Here is a 27,547-nt window from a genome sequence, read left to right on the forward strand (position 1 = left end):
AGTCACAGACTTGCTCTCAATTTCATCATCACCTATATAGTCTGCCTGTCCTCATTCTCAAATATTTTTAGTAACATGTTTTTATATAATTTTTTTTAAACAGTTTTATGTTGGTGCTATTTTTGAGTTCATTATCCAGACCATTCCACAATTGCACCCCACAGACTGTTATGTACATACTTTTCAGAGTTGTTCTAACATTTACTCTCTTAAAATTCATTTCCCCTCTCAGGTTATACCCACCCTGCCTTTCCATAAACGTATTTTGTACCTCACCCGGAAGAAGGTTATGTCTTGCTTTATACATAATTTGTGCTGTCTTGTGTTTAACCAGATCAGTGAATTTCAGAGTGTGTGCTTTTACGAATAATGCATTTGTATGCTCAAGAAATCCCATATTATTGATGATTCTTATTGCTCTTTTTTGTAATGTGCGTAACGGCTGCAGGTTAGATTTGTAGGTATTACCCCATATCTCCACAAAGTAGCTCAGATATGGAAGTATGAGTGCATTATACAGAGTATGTAGTGATTTTATAGTCCAGAATGTGTCTTGATTTCCCCAAAATTGCAGTAATCTTTGCTATTTTTGCTTTAACATGATTAATATGTGGTTTCCAGCAGATTATATGATCAACAATCACACCCAGAAATTTTATTTCATAAACTCTTAATATGGTTATGTTGTCAATTTTCAATTCAACTTGAGGGTTCGACTTATATTTTCCAAATAACATAATCTTTGTTTTACTCAAATTCAATGACAATTTGTTTACATTAAACCACCTTTTCAATTTATGCATTTCGGTTGGATTGTCTCCATAAGCTGCTGTGCATCGTCCCCGGCGCAAAAGATGTTTGTATCATCGGCAAATAAAATTCATTTCATGATACATGATACATTACATAAGTCATTAATATACAATATAAACAGTTTAGGACCTAAGACAGACCCTTGCGGTACTCCACATGTTATGGGCAAACAATCAGATGTGTGATCTCCAATTTTTACAATATAGACAGATGATCTGATGTTCTCTTTTTAATAGAGATTTTGTAATCAGGGATATAAACTGCAATACCTGTTTTACCCTCTGAATCTTTAGATGCATCTGTATAAACCTGTGTTGTATTATAGTACCTACTTCCTAAATATTGCTCTACGTTCTGATACACTCCTCCAGATTTAGCTATCTCTTTGGTTTCCATGATCACCGTAGGGGAGCAAAACAACCAAGGTGGAGTTGTTACCAGGGGCACAGTCTTACTACAAATGATATCATCTATTCCCAATTGATTTGCTAATTTGTTACCATCCCATCCAAAGATACAAATCTGGGATCTGCCATACTCCCAACACTCATTGAGAACTTTTTTAGTAGGGTGTGATGCCTCATGTCCATTTAAATTAATCCAGTAAGCCATACTCAACTTAAGATGTCTGAGGCTTAAGGGCATTTCTCCTGATTCTACTTGCAACGCTGGTATGGAAGAAGTTCTAAATGCACCACAACATGTCCTGAGACTTTTAGCCTGCATTCTATTGAGTTCATTAAGCAATGTCTTAGATGCTGAAAGATACACAATACAGCCATAATCTGAAACTGATCTCATCAGTGCAATATATAAATTCTTTTAAGGGACAGCCCTGAGGCTCCCCAGTTGTACCCTGATAAACATTTCAAAACATTAATGCCCTTTTTGCATTTCTCAATTATTTTCTGAATATGTTCCTTCAATGTTAACTTGACATCAAACCAAACTCCCAAGTACCTTACTAGAGCTTAAGTTGTATCACCAAGTAAGTAAGTTAGTCCCACACTAGAGCTAAAGTTGTATAACCAGTCCTTAGAGCAAGTTAATATTGTCAATATTAACTTGCTCGAAGGACTGGTTATACAACTTAAGCTCTAGTGTGGGACTTACTCTTTTCTTTGAAAAACAAATAAATTGAGTCTTTTCTACAGACAAATGAAAACCCCATTCAGATGCCCATTTTTATACCTTGTTGATGGCTCTAATATTGCATCTTACATTTTAGTTCTAATATCAATATTTCGTCCTTTTATCCACAAATCTCCATCATCAGCATATAATGCTCTATTGATTCTAATGGCATCTATTTTATTAAAAACATCATTAATCATAATGTTGAACAGTACTGGACTGCATACGCTACCTTGAGATGTTCCATTTTCTATTGAATAGATGTTAGAGAAGTTAACCCCAACTCTTACTTCTACTGTTCTGTCCTTTAGGAAGTCTCTAACCCAGTTAAACATCTTACCACCAATACCCATCCTATTCAGCTTAATTAACAACCCCTCCTTCCACAACATATCGTATGCTTTCTCTACAACCCCGATTCCAAAAAAGTTGGGACAAAGTACAAATTGTAAATAAAAATGGAATGCAATGATGTGGAAGTTTCAAAATTCCATATTTTATTCAGAATAGAACATAGATGACATATCAAATATTTAAACTGAGAAAATGCATCATTTAAAGAGAAAAATTAGGTGACTTTAAATTTCATGACAACACCACATCTCAAAAAAGTTGGGACAAGGCCATGTTTACCACTGTGAGTCATCCCCTTTTCTCTTTACAACAGTCTGTAAATGTCTGGGGACTGAGGAGACAAGATGCTCAAGTTTAGGGATAGGAATGTTAACCCATTCTTGTCTAATGTAGGATTCTAGTTGTTCAACTGTCTTAGGTCTTTTTTTTGCATCTTCCGTTTTATGATGCGCCAAATGTTTTCTATGGGTGAAAGATCTGGACTGCAGGCTGGCCAGTTCAGTACCCAGACCCTTCTTCTACGCAGCCATTGATACAGTATGTGGTTTGGCATTGTCATGTTGGAAAATGCAAGGCCTTCCCTGAAAGAGACGTCGTCTGGATGGGAGCATATGTTGCTCTAGAACCTGGATATACCTTTCAGCATTAATGGTGTCTTTCCAGATGTGTAAGCTGCCCATGCCACATGCACTAATGCAACCCCATACCATCAGAGATGCAGGCTTCTGAACTGAGCGCTGATAACTTGGGTCGTCCTTCTCCTCTTTAGTCTGAATGACACGGCGTCCCTGATTTCCATAAAGAACTTCAGATTTTGATTCGTCTGACCACAGAACAGTTTTCCACTTTGCCACAGTCCATTTTAAATGAGCCTTGGCCCAGAGAAGACGTCTGCACTTCTGGATCATGTTTAGATACGGCTTCTTCTTTGAACTATAGAGTTTTAGCTGGCAACGGCGGATGGCACGGTGAATTGTGTTCACAGATAATGTTCTCCGGAAATATTCCTGAGCCCATTTTGTGATTTCGAATACAGAAGCATGCCTGTATGTGATGCAGTACCGTCTAAGGGCCCGAAGATCATGGGCACCCAGTATGGTTTTCCGGCCTTGATCCTTGCGCACAGAGATTCTTCCAGATTCTCTGAATCTTTTGATGATATTATGCACTGTAGATGATGATATGTTCAAACTCTTTGCAATTTTACACTGTCGAACTCCTTTCTGATATTGCTCCACTATTTGTCAGCGCAGAATTAGGGGGAATGGTGATCCTCTTCCCATCTTTACTTCTGAGAGCTGCTGCCACTCCAAGATGCTCTTTTTATACCCAGTCATGTTAATGACCTTTTGCCAATTGACCTAATGAGTTGCAATTTGGTCCTCCAGCTGTTCCTTTTTTGTACCTTTAACTTTTCCAGCCTCTTATTGCCCCTGTCCCAACTTTTTTGAGATGTGTTGCTGTCATGAAATTTCAAATGAGCCAATATTTGGCATGAAATTTCAAATTGTCTCACTTTTGACATTTGATATGTTGTCTATGTTCTATTGTGAATACAATATCAGTTTGTGAGATTTGTAAATTATTGCATTCTGTTTTTATTTACAATTTGTACTTTGTCCCAACTTTTTTGGAATCGGGGTTGTATATCAAAGAATGTTGCTAAAACTGATTCGTTATTGACTTGTGCTTTCCTTATTTCATTTTCTAAACATACAATAGGGTCCATTGTAGTACGTCCACTATGGAACCTGCTCTGGTGTGGGGAGACAAGACCTCTTTTTTCAGTTTCATACACTAGCCTTCTAGTGATCATTCTTTCCATAATCTTACATAAATTAGATGATAATGCTATTGGCCTATAACTTTTAACTTCAGTTTTATCCTTCCCTGGTTTTCCAATCGGAACCACTACAGAATGTTTACAACACAAAGGCAATCTACCTTGCTCCCAAATCTTATTAAAAAGATTTAAAATTACAGATTTAGCCACGTCATTGACTTCATTAATCATTTTATAACATATACCATCTTTCCCTGGTGAAGTGTTCCAAACCCCATTTAACGCTCTCCTAAGCTCAAATAATGTAAAATCCTTATCAAGTACACTCTCACTTATTACCTGCTTTACCAGTAATCCTTTATTCTCATCTATTACTTTAACTCTCCAAGACAATTCTTCATCAGTTAAGTTCTGTGAACTATGAACCTTAACAAAACTTTTCGCAAGCATCTCTGCTTTCTCTTGATTAGTTACTGCCTCCACATCATTGTTTTTAATCACAGGTAAGGAAAACTCCCTTCTAATGACTCCCATCTTTTTAATCACGCTCCAAATATCATCCACTTTGACTTCCGCCCCTATTTTAGAACAGAAATCACGCCAATATTTCCTTTTAGCTTCTCTTATAATTCTTTTAACCTTTGAATGGGATTTTTTTTTTGTATTCCATTAAATTGGTATAGGAATGGTTTGATTTAACAGTTTTGAAAGCTTTATTTCTAGCTTTAATTGCTTCCTTACAATCATCTGACCACCAAGGTACCATTCTCTTTTTCCTCATCCCAGAAGATTTGCCAAGAACCTCTTCTGCTGACTCACAAAATATATTTGTAATGTTTGAGTTTAACTCATCAACATCATTACTCATATCTGACATTATTCCCATCAGCCTACCGCTTGCCTTCATGCTATATAACCCCCAATTTGCTTCTCTCATTTTCCATCTTGGAAACCAATTCTCTTCAAGGCACACATTTTGATTTCTAATACTTAACCAAATAATATAGTGATCACGACCAAGAGAATTTTCATTAACCTCCCACTCACTTACCCCTGCTATCTGATCAGATACTATTGTAAGATCTATTGCTGATTCTGCTCCATGAGATGCATCAAAGCTAGTGTTCCTTCCATCATTTAAACAAACGGCTAGTTACGAATGTAACTGTGGTTCTATGAATGCCGGATGACCGCCAGAGGCGGCACAGCCTGTGGATGATATCCTTCGCGTAGCGCAAGTCGAGACTTATACCAACAAAGAAGTCGTGATGACGTACCTCATGCATAAGAGGCACTGCAGCACGTCATTCGTCCTCGGAAAACTTCTCGCGGTTGCGATGTCCGAGTGACTGGGAACTCTGGCGGTCATCCGGCATTCATAGAACCACAGTTACATTCGTAACTAGCGTTCTATTTCATGCCTCCTGACCGCCAGAGGCGGCACAGCCTGTGGATGACTAATACCAGCACTGTCATGAGGACGAGTATGTCAATCCATAATTGAAAGAATGGCAGGCCCAAGGCTTGTAGGTGATGCCACATTTACCCTATAAAACCTGGTGAATGTTGAAGGGCCAGACCATGTTGCTGCTGCACAGATGTCAGATAGCAGGGTTCCCCTCAGAGCTGCCCATGAGGTAGCCAAGCTCCTGGTGTTGTGGCACATTACACTGCCCACTGGTAGGGAATCAGCTGACTTGTGTGCAAGGGAAATCACCTCGCAAACCCAATGTGAGAGGCGCTGTTTAGATACAGGCGAGCCAATTGCACCACCTCCATAAGTGACAAACAGTTGGTCTGACCGTCTCGTGGCTTCGGTCCGAGACACATAGTGCCTCAAGGCTCACACAGGGCATAGGTCTAGACGGTCCTCATAAGAAGCAAGCTCAATGGATTGGTTAATAAAGGATGGAGATAGAACCTTCGGCAGAAAGGCTGGGTTTGGCCATAGCGTAACGCCAGATAGATTTGGTCCCCATCTCATACAATCTGGGCTGACTGACAGTGCGTGTAACTCACTCACACGTTTTGCCGAGACCATAGCTAAGAGAAAAACGGTCTTCAAGGAAACCCATCTCATGTCCGCTTCAGCCAATGGTTCGAAAGGGGCCTGGCACAGAGAGTCTAGTACGCGATGCAAATCCCACTGAGGGCTGCGAGGGGCTCTGTAGGGGTGGAGGCGTCTAGCGCCCCTAAGAAAGTTGCGGATGAGACTATGTGCACCAATAGTCGCACCCTCCACTTTATCATGCCTCGCAGAGATAGCTGCTACATAGACTTTCACGGTAGATGGGGATTTACCCTCATCAAGCAGTTTCTGTAGAAACTTGAGCAGTACGGGTATAGGACAACCCGTGGGAGAAACGCTTACGGTCTCACACCACGTCTTGAACAATTTCCAGCGGTTGTCATACAACGACCTAGTTGAGGGGGCCCTCGCGTTCTCTAAGGTATTGATGACCGCTGGGTCAAACTCTAACAGGGGGTTGTCGGGCCCAAGGGCCACACCCACAGCTGGAGACGTTCCGGGCAGGAGTGCCAAACTTTGCCCTCCATCTGAGACAGTAGGTCCCTTCTGAGCGGTAGTTGCCACGGAGTTCCGGTCAGCAGGGAATGAAGCACAGCAAACCACGGTCTCGCTGGCCATCGCGGAGCCACCAGCAGAACACGGTGACAGCACTGGCGTATCTGAAGTAGCACCTCCAGAAGGAGGGGAATCGGTGGAAAGGCATACAGCAGTTCATCCGGCCACTCGTGTGCCATGGCGTCCAAGCCCAGTGCTTCGTCCTCCTGCGTGCGAGAGAACCACTTTTGGCAGTGTGTGGACTCTTTGCTGGCAAACAGGTCCACCGCTGCTGTGCCAAAGCGATCCCAAACCTGCTGTACCACCTGTGGGCTCAGGCGCCACTCCCCCGGGTCGAGGCGTTGTCTCGACAGGGAGTCTGCCACCGCATTCAGTTTCCCTGGCAAGTGGACTGCCCTGAGGGATGCCAGCCTGGGGAAGGCCCACTTCAGTAGAGATTGAGTTAAGCGAAAAGCAGTGGGGGATCGTGTTCCCCCCTGGTGGTTGATGTTGTACACCGTCGTCACATTGTCTGATCTGACAAGTACGTGGCGCCCCTGTAGGTATGGCATAAGGTGTTTTAGAGCCAGGTGTACTGCTCTGATTTCGAGGAGATTGACGTGTTCGCCCATCTCTTCTTTGCTCCACAACCCACTGACTGCTCTGTGTTGCCATACTGCGCCCCACCCTGTAAGAGAGGCGTCTGTAGTCACAATCTCCCTGTGTGTGGGTGCTGCACCAAGAGGAACACCTGATGTTAAAAAGGTCTCCTTCCGCCATGGGCTGAGGGCAGACATGCAATGTTCTGTGATAAGAACGGGTGTCTTCCTGTGACGGGTCACGTCGAGGCCGAGGCCAATCAGCCATATTTGCAGAGGCCGGAGTTCCAGTAGACCCAAGGGGAGGATCTGGGCTGCTGCTGTGAGCATACCCTGGAGCCGCAGTAGTATTCTGAAACGTAGTCTTCGTCCCACCCGTACTCGTGACAGTAGTGAAGTGATGTTCGCTACACGCCGGCTGGTCAAGGACGCAGACATTGTCTGTGAGTCTAGGATCATGCCAATGAATTGAGCCGATTGGCTCGGGATAAGTGTGCTCTTTTCTAAATTGATTGTCAGTCCCAGTTCTGAGACATGGCTCTGCAGTGTTGCTATATCTGCTAGGCTGCGTTCCCTCGTCGGGGAACAGACTAACCAGTCGTCCAGGTATGGTAGAATCCTCATACCTGACTCCATGAGGGGGGACAGTACTGCCTGTATGCATCTCGAGAAGACTCTGGGTGACAAAGCGAGGCCGAACGGGAGTACCCTGAATTGGAACAGACGGCCCTGGAAGGCAAAGCGGAGGAACCGACGATGTGCTGGTGCCACCGGGATATGAAAGTAGGCGTCTTTCAAATCCAGGGTAGTAAACCATTCCGCTGGGGAGATTACCTTCAGAACGTCTGCTGTGTGCAGCATCTTGAATGGCATTTTCTTTAGGTACTTGTTTAAGCCCCGAAGGTCTAGAATTGGGCGGAAACCGCCATCTTTTTTTGGAACGACAAAATAAACTGAACAGAAGCCGTTGAAAGTAGGAGAACACTCTACTTCCTCTATGGCCCCTTTCTGCAGAAGAACGGTTATCTCCGACTGGAGAACCAGAGATCTTGTTGAACTTTTTACAATTGTGGGCCTGAGACGGGCCTTTGGAGGGGGCCGACGTCTGAACTGCAGTCTGTAACCCTCTGACACTGTTTTTAGAACCCATGGGTCGCGAACGATTCTGGCCCATGCGGCCAGTTGAGTCTCTGTGTACAGTCCAACCGTCGGCCCGGGGCCTTCAGCGGGGAGTGCGATTGAGCTTCGCTCCACTGTTAGTGGGGGTGGAGCGGGGCATGGGATATGCCTGGCGGCGAAAGGGTGCAGAGCCCCTGGGGGCATGTCTGTTCTCCCTTTGCCGTTGAGGTGCCGCGCGCTGGGGGGATGAGAATTCCCGCCGTAGTGCTGGGGGCTGCGGTGCTCGGAAGCGAGTCACCTGTGATAAGCCCACCTGCTGTTTCCGTGTTTCCGAAACTAGGGCGTGGCGTTCCAGAGCGTCCTTAGCGGCTGGCCCGAACAGTTGGCCAGGTATGAGGGGCAGCTCCCGTAGGGTGGCTCTGCACGCGTCCGGGAGTGGCGTTTGCGAAAGCCAGACCTGGCGGCGAGCGCGCACTAATACCGCCATCAGACGCCCTAACTCCTGGGTCATGAAGCCCACGCCCTGTAGGGTGGCTTCAATTGCCTCACGTACAGCCGGATCTGAGTCTGCCTTCAGCAGGGAAGACTGCGCGGCCAGAAGAAGGTGAGAAATCGTATTGTCGATCCTTCTGATGCGCGCCGCATGATTGTAGGCTCGAACAAGATCATCGTCTGTGCGCCTACAGGCCTTGCTTGGACAGCGTACCTGGGGACGTACTGCCTCGTCTGGGGAGACCACCAGAGACGCCACACAGGGATCCACTGCTGGCATTGTATCCAATCCAAACAGGCCTGCATCAGCCATGTTACTCATAGCGCGTGCCACAGAGGTGGGGTGGGAACGTGCAGCTGCAGTTTTAAACGCCGTCTGGAACTCGTCCACAAAGGCGTCACATTTTGGGATGATGGAGGAGGCGTCCACCGAGGGCTGCCTGAAGTAGGCGCTCACACCAGCGTTAGATTGCAGCGGCTGTAGCCCACATTGTACTAGCGCCGCAGTAATTGCGGCCAGCAAGGATTGGGGGCCGAGAGTCCTGCCATCCCCATTTTTGTCGGAAAAAACGCTGGAGGGGGCATCGTCAGAGGAAATGCCCGAGCGAGGAGAGCCAGGCAGCTCAAGGGAATCGTCTTCCACTGGATTAAAGAGAGAGTCAGTGGCGGCAGTGGAGAGTGTATCGTCCTCCACGTCTGGCTCCTCTCGGGTAGGCAGGGTGGGAGCAGTAGCCAGGGTACCACCTGCTGGTGGCATGGTCTGCATGTTTGCCTGAGGGGGTTGGAACTGAAGCAGTAACGTCTCTATTCGGCTTACAGCCAAGGAGAGATCGTCCACCCGTTTGTTGAGCACAGAAGTGGAGTGCGATTTCGCCTTCTTCTTGGCTGGCTGCGCAGCCTGAAGGCCTGTGCTGCCGCGTTTTACGGCTTTGTGGGCACCTGCGGCAATATGCTCGGTTGTCGAGAGCAGCGCATCACTTTTGGCCAATAACTCGGTAAGTCTGGCCTCTCTTACCGTGAGCGGTAGGACGGCACAGCTTGGGCAAGGGTTCGTCAAAGCTGAACGAAGGTGAGCGGTGCCTAGACAAGACGGGCATTCTAAATGACCGTCCTCAGATGCAAGTGGTGCAAAGCACGTTTTGCATGTGAGGGAAAGGACATCCATCATAGCGCAACTAACGCGAACCCAAACTAACACACGACGCAATAACAATAATGTAGATCAAACACCGAATACACAATGCTAATACGAGTGACAGGGCTAACGAGTTGGCTAGCTAGCTAGTCAGTCACGGGGAGAGCCACCGTGCTAACTAGGGAATACACCACACTTGTCAACAAAACGGGGAAAAACCACCGCGGGGATGTGAGTGTGTGTGTGCGGGGGTGAACACGGGGTGAACCACCGTGCACTTCTGATCACGGGAAAGCCTCCGTGTGCTTACCTTTCTTGTTCCTTTCCTTCTTTTTTATTTTTTATTTTTTTAGAATATAAATTCCTCCACGGGGGAACCGCCGTACAGGATTCCGGTAATCCGGTAATTAGCTTGGGATGCTCGAATCAAGCGCGAGAAGAATAAGAGGACGAATGACGTGCTGCAGTGCCTCTTATGCATGAGGTACGTCATCACGACTTCTTTGTTGGTATAAGTCTCGACTTGCGCTACGCGAAGGATATCATCCACAGGCTGTGCCGCCTCTGGCGGTCAGGAGGCATGAAATAGAACAACTTGTAATCATCCATAAACTCCTCAATAGTGCTCCCATTTTCATCCACCTTAGTACCTCCCCACAGAGTGTTATGTGCATTTAAAATCTCCACACAATACTAACTTTCCATTTATCCCCTCACACATACCATCTAGCATCTTTCTCAAGATTCTTTTACCAGGGTTATAAAAGTTGATCATTTTAATCTTAGTTTTACCGACCCAAATCTCAACCAGAACTGCTTCGACCTCTTTATCTATATTTAAAGCTCTGTAATTAATTCCCTGCTGATTAAATGTGGCCACTCCACCTCCTGCAGTATCCCTGTCTTTACGCACTGCTAGGTATCCATATATTATTAAATCAAGTGATGGTTTTAACCAGGTTTCCTGTATACAGATAATGTTTGGTTTAACAACTTGTTCCTCAATAAAGTGTTTTAGTTCCTGACCATTAGCAGTTAAGCTCCTGGCATTCCACTGTAGGATAGATAAAGTCATTATTAACTGCCACATGGTGCTTGACTATCAGATACCCCTAATACCATATTGTGAATGGAATCAACTGACAATTCATGAATCTCTAGATACTTTTCCGCTGCTTTTTAAATTATTTTAATTCTATCAGTTCTATTTGCGACTTGAGCTGAGCAATTAACCACTTCCACCATAAAAGCAATGAAATTTTTCTTATCCACAATTAAAGTCTCTTCAGTTACTTTACAGCATTTCAGAGTCGTTTGAGTTTGACTCGGGGGTAAAACTACAGGAGTCATACTTCCTTTAACCCTTGATTTTGCTTGGTGTTCTTTGTCAACCTTTTTAATAGCTTCGGCATAAGTAACACTGTCTTTCACCTTAACACTTTGCACTTGAATTGCTCTTTTATACATCTCGCACCCTTTATAGGCCGCACTGTGTTCACCTCCACAGTTACAGCACTTGATTTTTGTTCCTTCCTCACATTTACCATATTCATGTTCGCCTCCACATCTAGCACACCTAGGTTTTGACTTGCACGCAGAAGAAATGTGTCCATATCACTGACATTTAAAGCATCTATTTGGTGGGGGGATGTAAGGCCTCGTCATATAACTTTAAATATCCAATCATGATCCGCTCAGGCATCTTAACCTCATCCAACACTAACAAGACAGACAAACTTGGTCCTTTAGTTCCATTCCTAATTACTGGCAAACGCTTGACTTTGTTGATTTTAACTCCTTTAACATTGCTTTTAATATCGTCCTCTAACAAGTCAGTCGATACACCTGATATCACTGCCATTACTTTACCTCTTTCTTCCCAGTCTTGGGCTTTAACGTGTTTCCCCAGTAAAGTTTTAAGCTTCATTAATCCCATTCTCTGATCTCTATCTTGACAAACAACTAACAGGTTACCATCTTTTAATGTTGTGACGGAGCGAACTTCACCTACTTGCCTATAAATGGCTTCACTGACTTTCAGTGGGTTTAGTATACAAGGGGTTTGAAATCGGATCACAACTTTAACATCAGTCCTCGATCTTTTCGCTTCATCTTGTTTAGCTTTCACCTTTCTTTTCTTCGATGCTCTTTTGAACCAAATTCCATTTACCTGACTTATCTTCACCTTCACTTTTAAAGTACTCTCACTGTCATTCTCTTCTGAAAACTCCTCCAAAACATTAGTTTCACACTCATCTAGAACTCCTTTCAATCCATGATCGCACCCCAGTCCACCAAACGCCAGTTGCAATGAATCTGGCGGCTCTTTCGCATTCCCGGAAGCACTCATCGCTTTTTTTCTCAGATCAGTCTGTCTGTGAATCCCATTGAAAGTCACAGCTGCCTTTTGAACAGTTTCACTCCAGAGAATATTGCTGAACTACCTTGATGTTTCTGTCACACAAATAACATTGAAATAACAATCAGTTGACATTTTCACAGAAAACTAAACTTATAATATCATAAGTGGTGCAAAAATATGAAGATAGAAGTTACTTCATTTTGGGTATCTTTTAATTTTAGTTAGTTCTAAAGGCGATATTTCTAGTTTTCATTGAAATGTTTTTGGGGGGGTTGCTATAATTGTGTCAAAGATGATGAAATGTATTTAAAATGTATGTTATTTGTTCTCAGAATGAGCTAAAGGAGGAGCAGATGAAATCCCAGCAGAGGATCCAGGAGAAGCAGAAGGAGGTGCAGGAGCTGAAACAGGCTGTGGACACTATTAAGGTGAGGAGTGAAGAGTCGCTGTGTTTCAATTAACCTGCTTAAAGGAGATGCGCAGAACCATGGCCTGATTTTTTTTGTTTATAAATGCCTTGAGACCCCAAGAATGGCACAGGAATAGTTTTAAGCATTAACAATAAATCTATTCATAATATTTATGATTTTAAAATGATTCATATAGGTAGCGGCTTGAGTGAATGACCTTGATGTCTGTAATGTCACAGCAGGAAGGCTATCGGTCTCATCGCCATTTCCGCTATACTAAAACACAGAGGTAACTGCAACTTCCAGCTTCCGTTTTGAGCTAATTTATTGCCATGCCACGTAGATGTGTTGCTGGCCGGTGCAGCAACATGACAGAAGGTGCATTTATGTTGCATTCATGGCCCAAGAATGTTCAAACTGCAAAGATTTGGATGCATTTTGCGAGAAGTTCACAGGCACATTGGGCGCCTATGAATTGGTCTCTCCTCTGCTCTGTACATTTTACTGAAGACTCGTACGAAACCTCTGCTCTGTTGAGGAGCGTTGGCTATAAGCCCGTTTTGAAAGAGGGTGCAGTACCAACAATTAAATAAAACTACAAGAAAAGGAAAAATTAAAAAAATAATAATTTTTTTTAAAAAGGAAAGTAAGCTCAGTGGCACCAGCTCTCCCACAGTTTGAGCCGAGGGTTGTTGGTAAAACCCAGGATGGAACGGGGCGTGACATATTATCGCTCAGGCAGTGACCTCCCCGTGGTTGTTGCTAAAACCGGCGATGTCCCGTCCCGGGTTTTAGTAATTGCCTGAGCCGAGCAGTAATGGTGGAGTACTCAGTATGGAGAAAATGGAGAATGAGTGGAGCAGCCGTCTGATTTCTAAACTGGATATTGTTGCCATCTCGCCCTTACGTGGAAGAAGCGAATGAATGGAGAACTGAATGAACAACTGAACATCAGATTGTTTCAAAACAATCGGCCACAAGATCGGCCTTCAAGAAGCGAGAATGCAGACGGGTAAGCTCCGACTCTCATTTGGATACAAAACAATGAAAACAACATGTTGTTTACCTGCATTTAGATTAATACATGTAACTTGTATTGTGTGTTTAAGTTACTGGTATAAGATTTATTTAATTTGCTTCAGAATGTGATTGTCTCAGTTCATCTGATTATTTAATGAGCCTTTTATGTTTTATCAGTGAAAATGCATGCATGTACATGTATGTTGCATAAGTTATAACACCTATCCTGTTTTAATGAGAGTCAACCCACAATCAATGAAGTCAAATCAGTCTTAGTTGAGCGAGTCGGTAACGGTATTTCTTACTTTCACCATAAATTTTTATTTATATGACTTTGGTCTATAGCTGTCAAAGGCCTCGGCCTTAAAACCGGTTCCCGCAGTGACGTCACACGCTCAGGGCTGGCTGGCTCAGCGGGGCAGCTCCAATGCCAAATTTGCGGTCGAGTTTAACTCTCAAAAAAATATTATGTGATTCCCATTTATGCAGCATACAAGAGTCAAGGATGGAGATACTATCCACTCAGAAATGTATTTAAAAATAAAGGTTCTGCGTATCTCCTTAAAATAATGAACTAAAAAAAACAAGGAATCAAAACCCGGGGTTTAACAAAAACAACTCAAATATCTCGAGAGAGAGTTTATTTTTACAGAGTATCCCATGAGACCTCCATTTTGTGTGTGTGTCCTAACAGAAGCGTTCACAGGCAGCAGTAGATGACAGTGAGAGGATCTTTACTGAGATGATCAGCTCCATGGAGAAAAAGCGCTCGGTGGTGACGGAGCTGATCAGAGCTCAGGAGAAAGCTGAACTGAGTCAAGCTGAACGACTCCTGAAGCAACTGGAGCAGGAGATTGCTGATCTTCAGAGGAGAGTCACTGAGCTGGAGCAGCTTTCACACACACACGATCACATCCACTTCCTCCAGGTAACACTCACTGTCTGATCTACAGAGGGCGCTGTTCCTCACAAAGTTTCCTCCTAAAAGCTCATTACAGCAACAATAAATGTTCCTGTCTGAGATCCCAAGTGTGTCTTTGGTCTGATTCAGTCTGAGATTCATTCGTTCCTCTCCTACACTTTTCTCCTTCTCTATTCTGTGTTTCCTCTCTGTAGAGTTTCCCGTCTCTCTGTGTTTCTCCTGGATGTGACGACTCACCCAGCTTCACTGTCAATCACCATCTCTCATTTGATGGAGTGAGGAAATCTCTCTCAGATCTGAAAAAACGAGTCGAGGAAATCTGTGAGGAGGAATTCAGCGTAATCCATCCACAAGGTAAACAAACAAACATTTGTTCTGTATCACAGTAAAGAGAGCCATAAAATTAATGTAACGGAAATAAAACGTAAGCAGGAACAAAACCGCATCAAATCACAAAGCATTAGTATTAGCCTCAGAAATTCATCTCATCTCATCTCATTATCTCTAGCCGCTTTATCCTGTTCTACAGGGTCTTGGGCAAGCTGGAGCCTATCCCAGCTGACTACGGGCGAAAGGCGGGGTACACCCTGGACAAGTCGCCAGGTCATCACAGGGCTGACACATAGACACAGACAACCATTCACACTCACATTCACACCTACGCTCAATTTAGAGTCACCAGTTAACCTAACCTGCATGTCTTTGGACTGTGGGGGGAAACCGGAGCACCTGGAGGAAACCCACGTGGACACGGGGAGAACATGCAAACTCCGCACAGAAAGGCCCTCGCAGGCCACAGGGCTCGAACCCGGACCTTCTTGCTGTGAGGCGACAGCGCTAACCACTACACCACCGTGCCGCCCGCCTCAGAAATTACATGTGCAAATTACAAATAAATTTCCCAGATAAACAGGACCTTAATCACAAATCCACAAACTAATCTTATTGAACTTTACACATAACAAATATGATGAACATTAGATCAGAACTGAGGCCTTAATTCCTCCATAAAATCCATCAGAAAGTAAAAAAACACACACATTGTCAGAGCTTCAGCTGGGAAAAGTTTTTTGCTGCTTCTCATGATTCTTACATTCAAATGCTGCACAGTGTGATGACATTTTGGCCGATCTCTAAATCGTGTCTGACTGAGAGCAGTGAAGAATCTAATTTGACCTGCGCATCAATGCCAGCAAGACAAAGGAGGTGGTGATCGATTTCACAAGGACGGTTTCCCAAATTGCATTAGTGAACATCCAGGGTTTGGACATCGAGATCATGGAGGAGTACAAATACTTGGGTGTTCACCTCAACAACAAACTGGACTGGACTAACAACACAGATGACCTGTACAAGAAGGGCCAAAGTCATCTCCACCTCTTGAGAAGACTGAGGTCTTTTGGTGTGTGCAGGACACTCCTCAGGACTTTTTATGACTCTGTGGTAGCATCAGCGATTTTTCTACGCTGTGGTCTGCTGGGGCTGTGGAAGTTCAGAGAGGGACAGGAAGAAACTTAATAAACTGGTCAGAAGGGCTGGCTCAGTCTTGGACTGTCCTCTGGACTCCATTGAGGTGGTGGGTGAGAGGAGGATGTTAGCCAAGCTGACCTCAATCATGGATAACCCCTCTCACCCCCTACATGAGGCTGTGGGGGCTTTAAGCAGCTCTTTTAGTAGTAGACTGCTATACCCACGGTGTAAGAAGGAGAGATACCGCAGGTCATTCATACCTGCTGCTGTCAGACTGTATAACACCCACAACTTGTAACGTAGCACCAATAACCTGTTTGTCGTTTAATTTGCACTACTTCACCACTACTACCTCTGCCATCTCTCATCGATGCAATTCTTATGTGCAATAATATAGGCCCGAAACTATTTTTATGCATACTTGTATATATTACTTATGTATATGTGTGTGTGTGTGTGTGTGTGTGTGTGTGTGTGTGTATATATATATATATATATATATATATATATATATATATATATATATACACAGACACACACACGGAGTCTACCTGTAATGTGCAATAAGGCAATTTTTCTATACTTTTTCACGGTAGATAATGCAAATAGCTTTCTGTATTTAATCCTTTGTTTGTCTAATTTTTATTTCAGTTTTATTTGTTATCTGTTTGACATTTTCTTGCTACTGTAACACGTGAATTTCCCTGATGTGGGATGAATAAAGTGAATCTAAACTAATTTTTCATTTTCATGCTTTAAACTGTTTTCGTGTCATTTTTCAGTCTCCATTTTGTCTCTGTGTCTCTACAGCTGCAGCAGTTCACATGATTTTACCCTCAGAACCAAAGAGCAGAGAAGATTTCCTGCAGTGTAGGTGTAAAACACACACACACACACACACACACACACTTCAACTCTGAGGAGCACCGCCCACATGATGGTCTTTCTTTCTTTCTTTCTTTCTTTCTTTCTTTCTTTCTTTCTTTCTTTCTTTCTTTCTTTCTACCTACAACACACAGAATGTGTATCAATAATGGTTTATTTATATCACACACAGAAATCGAGTTACACACACAGAAATCTAATACATACAAAGGATAAAATTCTGCCTAGAAATAACTAATAATCTAATCTCACTCGGCAGAAAAAAAATATTGGATTACTGTTATAAAGAAGAAAGCTAGTCGCACAGAGGCACAATGATAAAATACAATATTTCAACAAATACAGAAAACAATAAAAAGAGGGAAAAATGAAATGACAGTGTGAGGAAAAGAGAAAGGAATGCTGATCTGAAGCGATAATCGTACTTTTGATAGAACGCTTGAAATTGCTGAAGCTAAGACTCTGGAAAGATTCATCAATACTGTTCCAGAGAGCAGCAGCTTTGAAGCGAATATTAAACTTGCCATCGTTAGTTCTGGCTGAAGGAACACAAAATGAAGATCTCGAAGCCAGTCAAGTTTTATACTTGTGCCTTGATGCTAAAAGTGTCAAAAAGTTATCAAAGGCAGGCAGCAAGTAAACTAGAATGAAATTTAAATGTAAAAATACTGTTTAAGTAATCTATAAAATCAGAGAATTTCATCATCTCCAGCTTTTTAAAAATAGGAGGTGTGTGTTCATTAAAAGAAGCTAAATTAATAATTCTGACAGCTTTCTTCTGGAGTCCAGTTATCGGTCAAAGGGTAGCCTCATAAGTATTACCCCAAACTGTAACACCATATATTAAAAAAGAATAAATAAGAGAGTAGTACAGCTGAGTTAGAATACTTTGAGAAACAGCGTGATGAAGCTCAGCAATAATTCCAAAGCCTCTGGAGATTTTCTTGCTCTACTGGTGGATGTGTTTCCTCCTGATGAGGTGAGAGTCGAAAACTACTCCAAGATCCCTGATGTGGTTCTTCTGTTTAATCGGCTTATAATTAATTTTCAGGAAATGGTTCTGCTCAATTTCTTTTGGGGTGGATTAAAAAAGAACAAAATTTGTTTTGTCAACATTCAGAGAGAATTTATTTGCACAAAGCCACGCGATGATATCAGAATTACTTTATTAATCCCCGGAGGGAAATTCAAATTTGCAACCAAGCTCCCGAATATTGACCAATTCAGAATTTACCCTGGCTTCTAGAGAATCTAAAGATGAATCTGCCAGGAATAAATGTGAGTCACCTACAAAAAGATGAAAATCAAATATATTGGAGCAGTTCATAAAATCATTTATGTATAAGAGAAATAGAAGGGGGCCATGATGTGAACCCTGTGGTACTCCACATGAAATTGGTAAAGAGCTGGATGAAATATTACCAATTGAAACAAACTGATGTCTATTTGATAGATATGAGGCAAACCAATCATGGACAATCCCACGGATGCCATAAGAATATAATTTTTCTTACAAAATATCATGATCTATGGCATCAACGGCTTTACTCAGACAAAGAATGATACCACAGGAAAATTTGCCATCTTCAATTGCTCTTTGGATTTTATCAGTGATTTAGTAAAAGTGCATGTTCTGTAGATCTGTTGTCACGGAAACCAAACTGACCAGAATATATTAAATCAAACTTCTCTCGATATGTATTCAGCCTATTTTACATGAGTTTTTCTAATATTTTTGATAAAAATTGACAAACCTATAGGAGTCAAATGGTTTAGCTTATTTCTCTACACTTTGTATTGAGCATACAGGCACTGATTTCTCGTCTTGATCGATTTTTCTATACAATTTGATTTAATAATTCATTGTTCTAAGACTGAAGGGAAATCCAAGGTTCAGATTTGAGTTTGATTTCCTTCCTTGACATGGTTTTTCAGAGGAACATGAGCGGTAATAATTTCATCAGAGTTTTCAAGAAAGCTGGAGAATGTCAGGAATATCAGGCTCACCATCGGACTGGCTAGAGCAGTCAATTTGTTGAAAACCATAAATGAATGCATCTTCATTGAACCATATGAAATCTATCCATTATCCATAACCGCTTATCCTGTGCAGGGTCGCAGGCAAGCTGGAGCCTATCCCAGCTGACTATGGGCGAGAGGCAGGGTACACCCTGGACAAATCACCAGGTCATCGCAGGGCTGACACATAGAGACAAACAACCATTCACACTCACATTCTCACCTACAGTCAATTTAGAACCAACAATTAGCCTAACCTGCAGGTCTTTGGATGGTGAAGGAAACTCACACAGACACAAGGAGAACATGCAAACTCCACACAGAAAGGCCTCCATTGGCCACTGGGCTTGAACCCAGAACCTTCTTGCTGTGAGGTGACAGTGCTAACCACTACATCACTGTGCCACCTGCCATAGGAACTCTATTCTCTAAACTTGCTTATTCAATGGGGAGGGTGAATTGAGTCAAAAGACAAAAAGTTGGGAAAATGGTTAGTTAGGTCATTATAAAATATTCCCACTATATGTAGCATATTTAAGTCATCCGACCATCCATTATCCTTAACCGCTTAACCTGTGCAGGGTCAGCCGGGATAGGCTCCAGCTTGCCTGTGACCCTGCACAGGATATTTAAGTGAATTAAAAAATATATTGTCAATAAACATGGCTGAAATGAATAGGAAGATTAAGTATTGATAAATTCACCTGTAGGTATCCGAGTGTCTGAATTCATCAGATTTAAGTTTAGGTTGCCCACAAAAATATAAAGCTTTGACTCCTCATGGATTTTATCAATTATTATTGAAAGCTTATCCAGAAATGGCTGAAAAGAACTGTTTCGGTGTCTGTATCTCACACCACAAACTATGTTCTTACTGCCTTCATTATGGAGCTCAACACAGACTGATTCGTCTTGATCAGAAGAAGTATTAAGGTTATCTCTTAGATTATAACTTCAGGAATTTATGAAGAGTCCAATTTAGAGTGTTGGGAAATGTAATTAAAGCCAGGTAAGTAAAAACTGACAAAACTATCTTTGAGTTGAATGCCAGGTTTCTGAAAGGCAATGGATCTTCAATAGATGATCTAAAATACTGAGTATGTGTTGAAATTCATCAAATTTAGGTGAGAGGCTCCTGATAATATAGTGAAGGAAAGAGAACAACTTGTCAGATAAACAAGAAGATAGTCATCTATATCCTCTGCACTATCTACCAAGTTTCAAGATATTATTTGTCATGTTTTTTCAAGTTCTGCTGCCGGAAACTAACCCTACCTCTTTACACTGACCTCAGCAGCCATTGGCATAAACCTACAGGACCTTTGGTCCAGCTGAGCTAAAAATTAAAATTTCACATCTTAGTATCAAAAGGCACATACACATTACTTCATCAACACATATACCAACTTTCAAGACCAAACCACTCATAGTTTTCAAGTTCTGCTCTGAAAACCAAACCTACCCTAGAGACCAAGTCTGAAATTGTTTCCATGGAAACATGAAAAATTAAAATTTTTCAAATTTCTTAGTATGAAAAGGCACATCTCCATCACCTTAACATGTATACCAAGTTTCAAATCCGTATCATGAATAGTTTGGGATATATGCTCCAGAAACGAACATTGCTCAAAGTCAAAATCTATTACTATGTAAAAATTTGAAAAATACTTTTTTCCAAAAATTGAAAATAGGAAAAGGCACCAGTTCACATGTTGCTTGATATGTATACAAAGGTTCATGAAGATATCTCATCTCATCTCATTATCTCTAGCCGCTTTATCCTTCTACAGGGTCGCAGGCAAGCTGGAGCCTATCCCAGCTGACTACGGGCGAAAGGCGGGGTACACCCTGGACAACTCGCCAGGTCATCACAGGGCTCATGAAGATATCTTCAGTAGTTTTAAAGATATGGCCCAGAAACGAAAACGTGACCAGACGGATGGATGGATGGACAGAACCTGTTTCTATATCCTTCTCCAACCTTCATTTGGGCGTGGGATAATTACGAAGTTCTTGAGAAGAATGAAATTCGTGTGGGGAATAGTACCTAGAATTAATATGACGAGTATTCACATCAGGATTGAAATAATTTAGGTTTGGTGATAATTCTAATCATCATAATTAATCTCATAATAATTCTAAGCAGGAACAACGTCAGCTTGATTTATGCACAATTATACCGACAAAGTTAAGGTCAAACAGAAAAAGACGCCACGATCACGGGCGCAGATAGAGGGGGGGATGGGGGGGATTCGTCCCACCCAGATTTAAATTCACCTCGTTCGGTCCCCCCCACTTATAGGGAGGAAAAAACGTCTATGCTGTCTTTCTTTGCATAAGGCAAACCTCACGGAAAAATCAAAAGACTAATTACCATTCGGTTTATTGAGGTGCACAGCAGTGCATACATAGTTGCAACTGTGCAGACTGCACAGGTTGCGAGCTCGAGCTTGGTTGCTATGGTTACCCATAACAAGTTTGACAGGCATATCAGGGACAGCGCCTCCTAGTTCAGGACCCCAACACGGCATGATGAAGGGTGCCAAAAGGCAGAAAACGACTGCATCGTTTTTTCAAAAAAAAAAAAACGACTGTAAGTAAACTGTGCCTTACTTTATCATATCACCTTGCAATTTTTTGATAGTCTGTTCAAAGTAATGTCGTAGTGAAAGTAAAATCGTACGGAGTAGAGAAGCCTTTCTGGTAGCCTCCTTCTTTTGGTGGCAGCCTGTAGATACAGTGCTCAGAAGGCAGTTTTAATGTTTAATCTGGCGTTCCCTGCCATAATTTCAGCGAGCATATTGTTTCATAAGGAAACTTTGCGAAGAGTTGTTGACTGACTGCCACTCACGCAACACACAGGCATAGTTAGAAAGTCAGGATGCACTGGTTTACACTTTACACACACACACGTAGCCCAGCCTCTCGCTATGCTTAAGTTGGAACTTAGCGGTTTTAAAACTAGTTTTGCAGTTTTGCAATTTCTGTGCGTGATGATAATGTGTAAACTTTGGATTTCCATAGGCTATGTTAAAATGTTATCATTGTCCTGGCCTGCAGGTAGTTCCTGGTGATGGCAGTGAGGGAGGTGAAATAACATGTATACACACTACCGTTCAAAAGTTTGGGGTCACCCAGACAATTTTGTGTTTTCCATGAAAAGTCACACTTTTGTTTACCACCATAAGTTGTAAAATGAATAGAAAATATAGTCAAGACATTTTTCTGGCCATTTTGAGCATTTAATCGACCCCACAAATGTGATGCTCCAGAAACTCAATCTGCTCAAAGGAAGGTCAGTTTTATAGCTTCTCTAAAGAGCTCAACTGTTTTCAGCTGTGCTAACATGATTGTACAAGGGTTTTCTAATCATCCATTAGCCTTCTGAGGCAATGAGCAAACACATTGTACCATTAGAACACTGGAGTGAGAGTTGCTGGAAATGGGCCTCTATACACCTATGGAGATATTGCACCAAAAACCAGACATTTGCAGCTAGAATAGTCATTTACCACATTAGCAATGTATAGAGTGGATTTCTGATTAGTTTAAAGTGATCTTCATTGAAAAGAACACTGCTTTTCTTTCAAAAATAAGGACATTTCAAAGTGACCCCAAACTTTTGAACGGTTGTGTGTGTGTGTGTATATATATACATTTATATATATATATATATATATATATATATATATATATATATATATATATATATATATATATATATACACACACACAAAATGGAATCATTTGCTGACAGCTCAGTCCCCCCCAGTTCAAAAATCCTATCTGTGCCCCTGGCCACGATACAACACTAAAGATTGAAGTATTTTGTGTGTACAGAATGCTGAGGGAAAAGGGAGGAAAAGAAAAAAAATGGCTGAATGTGAAAGCTGTTTGGAGTGGTTCCATCAGGAATGTGAAGCGACCCCAGGGCCTGTTTTTCACGATGGGGGGCAACAACTGTAGAATCTAAAGGGGATGAGGTGCAGTGGGTGAAGACGGACCACCAAAAGCAAGATTTTCTTCATTAACTTGGTTATTAATGGATAAACATTTGATTTTTTTTCTTTCTTTCGCCTCGACTGTCGTGACATGCGTGGATTAAATGTACATTATCCTCGATGCGTCAAGTTGGAGCTTAATCTTATTTTTATGTAATAAAAAAGGGCTTCATATTTAACAACAAATGCACTGGACTTGGACAACTGATCTACATTCCTCACCACAGTTTATTAACACATCAGCACCATCTTTTAAACTTTAAATGGTCTTCAGAAGGCAGCACGGTGGTGTAGTGGTTAGTGCTGTCGCCTCACAGCAAGAAGGTCCTGGGTTCGAGCCCCGGGGCCGGCGAGGGCCTTTCTGTGTGGAGTTTGCATGTTCTCCCCGTGTCCGCGTGGGTTTCCTCCGGGTGCTCTGGTTTCCCCCACAGTCCAAAGACATGCAGGTTAGGTTAACTGGTGACTCTAAATTGACCGTAGGTGTGAATGTGAGTGTGAATGGTTGTCTGTGTCTATGTGTCAGCCCTGTGATGACCTGGCGACTTGTCCAGGGTGTACCCCGCCTTTCGCCCGTAGTCAGCTGGGATAGGCTCCAGCTTGCCTGCGACCCTGTAGAAGGATAAAGCGGCTAGAGATAATGAGATGAGATGAGATGGTCTTCAGAAGTCACAAATCTAATCTTGAAGGTTGATTTTATAGACATGGTATCTACATTTTAAGCTGGGATTTTATAAAGCTCATGAGCTGACATCGTTACTGCTGAGAATTATGGCGATGACACGATCAATCTCAGAATTCAAGACATGATAAACAAAAGTACAACACTTATTCAGAAGGTCATTAAAGGAACCGCCTCGATCCAAACACAGTGAGGAGAAATCCTGTTCCTCAATAAAAATCAATAAAGGTTCTCTGAAATGTTACTACGGCTACAGAAGGACTCAGAGTTCAACACACACACGTTATCCTCTTCATGTTTATCTAAACCTTTTCCTGTGCAGACACAATTATACTGAGCATAAATTCATACAGAGACTGTGTGTGTGTGTGTGTGTGTGTGTGTGTGTGTGTGTGTGTGTGTGAGAGAGAGAGAGAAAATAAGAGTCCTGAATAACAAAGGTATATAAAAAACTAATGTTTATAAGTTATTTTTAAATGGAAAACTGTGTGAATAATAATGTAAAGTGTCAGAACACTGTTGTGATGTAGGAATTAAAACATGCTGTACATTTCTCTGAACAGTAGGTGTCGCTAGTGAACTCTGTTGAATGACACTCCGAGTCATGAATCTTTTCGTGAATCACAACCACTGAGCTCTATATAAAACCTGGAGGGCTCCGAACCCATTCCCCTCTGTAGGGACGAGTGAAGCCATCTGGACGCCATCTTACCGCTCACATCGCGTGGATTGGGTTTGTGTGTTAAACCGTCGTCTCATCTCATCTCATTATCTGTAGCCGCTTTATCCTGTTCTACAGGGTCTTGGGCAAGCTGGAGCCTATCCCAGCTGACTACGGGTGAAAGGCGGGGTACACCCTGGACAAGTCGCCAGGTCATCACAGGGCTGACACATAGACACAGACAACCATTCACACTCACATTCACACCTACGGTCAATTTAGAGTCACCAGTTAACCTAACCTGCATGTCTTTGGACTGTGGGGGAAACCGGAGCACCCGGAGGAAACCCACGCGGACACGGGGAGAACATGCAAACTCCGCACAGAAAAGCCCTCGCCGGCCACGGGGCTCGAACCCAGACCTTCTTGCTGTGAGGCGACAGCGCTAACCACTACACCACCGTGCCGCCATGAGAGATGATGATAATAATAATAATAATAATAACACACAAGGCTGTACAATACTTCCTTTCTATTTAGGACAGCTGTTGAAACAGGATTATTTTCTCATGTTATTTGCCATTTTCACTTCATTCTCACAGTCATGTCTTAACAGTATTTATTCATCACATAATTCACTGTCATTTTAGACACAAATGATTCAATTTTGATGCTTTTTCTTTTTAAGACGACACGGTGTTTAGCAAATGGGGTAACTTTTAACGTGGCAAATGTAATAAGAAACACAGCGTCTGACAGTATGGATGCCGGATGCACCGTCTGGCCAAATGCTTCAGTGAGATGACGACTGGACTGAACCCACACTCCACAAGCAGTTAACAAAACTCATCTTGCGTAGGCGTGAATTATTTTATTTTCCAATGCATACATCATTCATAATTCTGATTAAAGTTGTATTTGTTTACCACATTAAAAGTTACCCCATTTGCTGAACAGTGTGTGGACTTAAAAAGAAAAAGCTTCATTCTCACATGTTTTAACAGTATTTATTGGTCACAATTTTGCTAATTGAATCTTTTTGTGTCTAAAATGTGACCAATAAATACTGTTAAAACAGAGGGTAATGGGTTCGGAGCCCTCCAGATTTTATATCGAGCCGAGGCCTCTTTCGTCATCGGTCACGTGTTTTTGTCTGCCACGCCCCCTTCTACTCCATTCGCGCTTCAGAGCCTCACGACAGACAGGTGTCTCACACACACTTCTTATAAATCCTGTGATTAACATCTAACCTGTGGATATTTTATTGTTTTAGATTTCTGTTATCTGACTCTGGATCCAAACACAGTAAATCCTGAACTCATTCTGTCTGAGAAGAACAGAGCGGTGACACGCAGTGGGACAGAACAGAGATACTCTGATCATCTAGAGAGATTTGACTCCTGGCCTCAGGTGTTGTGTAAGGAGAGTGTGTGTGGACGCTGTTACTGGGAGGTGGAGTGGAGGGGTGCTGTGAACATATCAGTCTCATATAAAGAGATCAGCAGGAAAGGAGGGGGTGGTGAGTGTGGGTTTGGATACAACAGTCAGTCCTGGTGTCTGCGGTGTTTTTATTCCTCTGTCTGTTTCCGACACAACGACATTCAGACTGATCTCCGAGGTCCATCATCCTCCAGAATAGGAGTGTATGTGGATCACAGTGCAGGAACTCTGTCCTTCTACAGCGTCTCTGACCCGATGAGGCTCCTCCACAGAGTCCACACCACATTCACTCAGCCTCTATACGCTGGGGTCTGGATGTGGGGTTCTGACTCATCTGTGAGGTTTTGTGATCCGATGAAAAAATGAAATGTTGGTAAAAGTTGAAATGTTTAGTAAAATTATAACTGAGGTGTCAGATTGAATTTCTCCCTGAAATACAAAGACACTTTTGTGTGCAGAAACTGTGGCACTAATGAATTATTATTTTCAGAGTGCATCTGTTTTATAGATTAATAAGAAAATAAGTTACATAAATGTCTTAATGCAGAATATAAGATGTTTCTAGAAAAAAATTCAGACTATTTTAAATGTCTGCACTATTATGAGATTTATTACACTGATATAAAAGTTTAGAATGTCTCATTCTGTTTTTTCTTTGGCAAAATCTGTTTTTCAGAAATAAAACTTCCTCAAACTACTGCGTCTTTCTGTCCTGCTGCTGGTGGAAACACACCCTACTGTGTGTAAGAACACTTTTAACAATTTTGTGTCTTGAACCATTTTCTGTTAAATAACAATTACACTCACTGTTCAGATGCCTTCAAAAAATAATATTTAAAATATGGAATAAATACAGAGTTATTTTGCAGGTTTTGGAATCTATCCATATAAAGATTTACAAATCATTGTTTTCAGTTTTAATTTCAATTTCCACATACAATATCACCTTTTTCTGATTTGGGGCTGTTTTTCCTCTCAGATGCCTGATTTAATGTCAGTGATGTGTCTCTCTCCCCATGTTCTCAACTCATTTGTACTAGTTTATTGTACTTTAAAACTAAGAGATGATGTAATCAATTAAAACAATAAAAGTGTTAATTTTAATTACCAGGGCATAAAAACTCCCTTTGTGTTTCTCTACTTTTCTATTTCCATTTAAAGGCCAAATGACGACTATTAATCAAACTCAGGTTTATAAAAGATGCTTCATAAACTCAAGATCCAAACACTGTGTCGAAACAAAACTTTATTAAACAGAGGTCAGTTTAAATCCCAGAGGGAGCGCTCGTGTCTCTCTCCATCACTACACACTGGGAACTGCACACACTTCAGGCCTCACACACCACACACTGGTTTCCTGTGAGGCCTTCACTAATGTGCAGCTCCACACGTGCGCTAGCGTACGGGGAAAAACCACAAACACCACCAATCCAGTATCGTCAGGATTCTCTGTTCAGACACAAATATACAGTACAAAACAAAAACCAAAATAAAACTACAGTTTCAGATGGAACAGCTGGAAAAGGGCTGATGATCAGGAGAAGGACGCCTGGGATCCAGTCCTGTTCTAAAGGAATGCCATAATTAGGTGTAAATCATGATACGATGATGAGACTTAAGATCGGCCCACGCCTAGTCGAAACCTGAAGAGGTGAATTAAACAACAAGGTGGAAAAGGATGAAGTG

General features: G+C 42.2%; 1 protein-coding gene across 1 annotated transcript in view; it reads left to right on the forward strand.

Annotated features, from left to right (window-relative positions):
* Nucleotides 1–26,264, forward strand: part of LOC132864403 (tripartite motif-containing protein 16-like) — a 35,702-nt gene extending 9,438 nt beyond the window's left edge. The window contains exons 2-6 of the mRNA XM_060897825.1: nt 12,687–12,782; nt 14,479–14,712; nt 14,901–15,060; nt 16,987–17,046; nt 25,695–26,264. Of these exons, the coding sequence (XP_060753808.1) occupies nt 12,687–12,782; nt 14,479–14,712; nt 14,901–15,060; nt 16,987–17,046; nt 25,695–26,227 (1,083 nt within the window). The 3' untranslated portion in view covers nt 26,228–26,264. The remainder of the gene's footprint in view (nt 1–12,686; nt 12,783–14,478; nt 14,713–14,900; nt 15,061–16,986; nt 17,047–25,694) is intronic.
* Nucleotides 26,265–27,547: the final 1,283 nt, after the last annotated feature.

This window comes from Neoarius graeffei, chromosome 17 (assembly GCF_027579695.1).
Source record: "Neoarius graeffei isolate fNeoGra1 chromosome 17, fNeoGra1.pri, whole genome shotgun sequence".
NCBI lineage: Eukaryota > Metazoa > Chordata > Actinopteri > Siluriformes > Ariidae > Neoarius > Neoarius graeffei.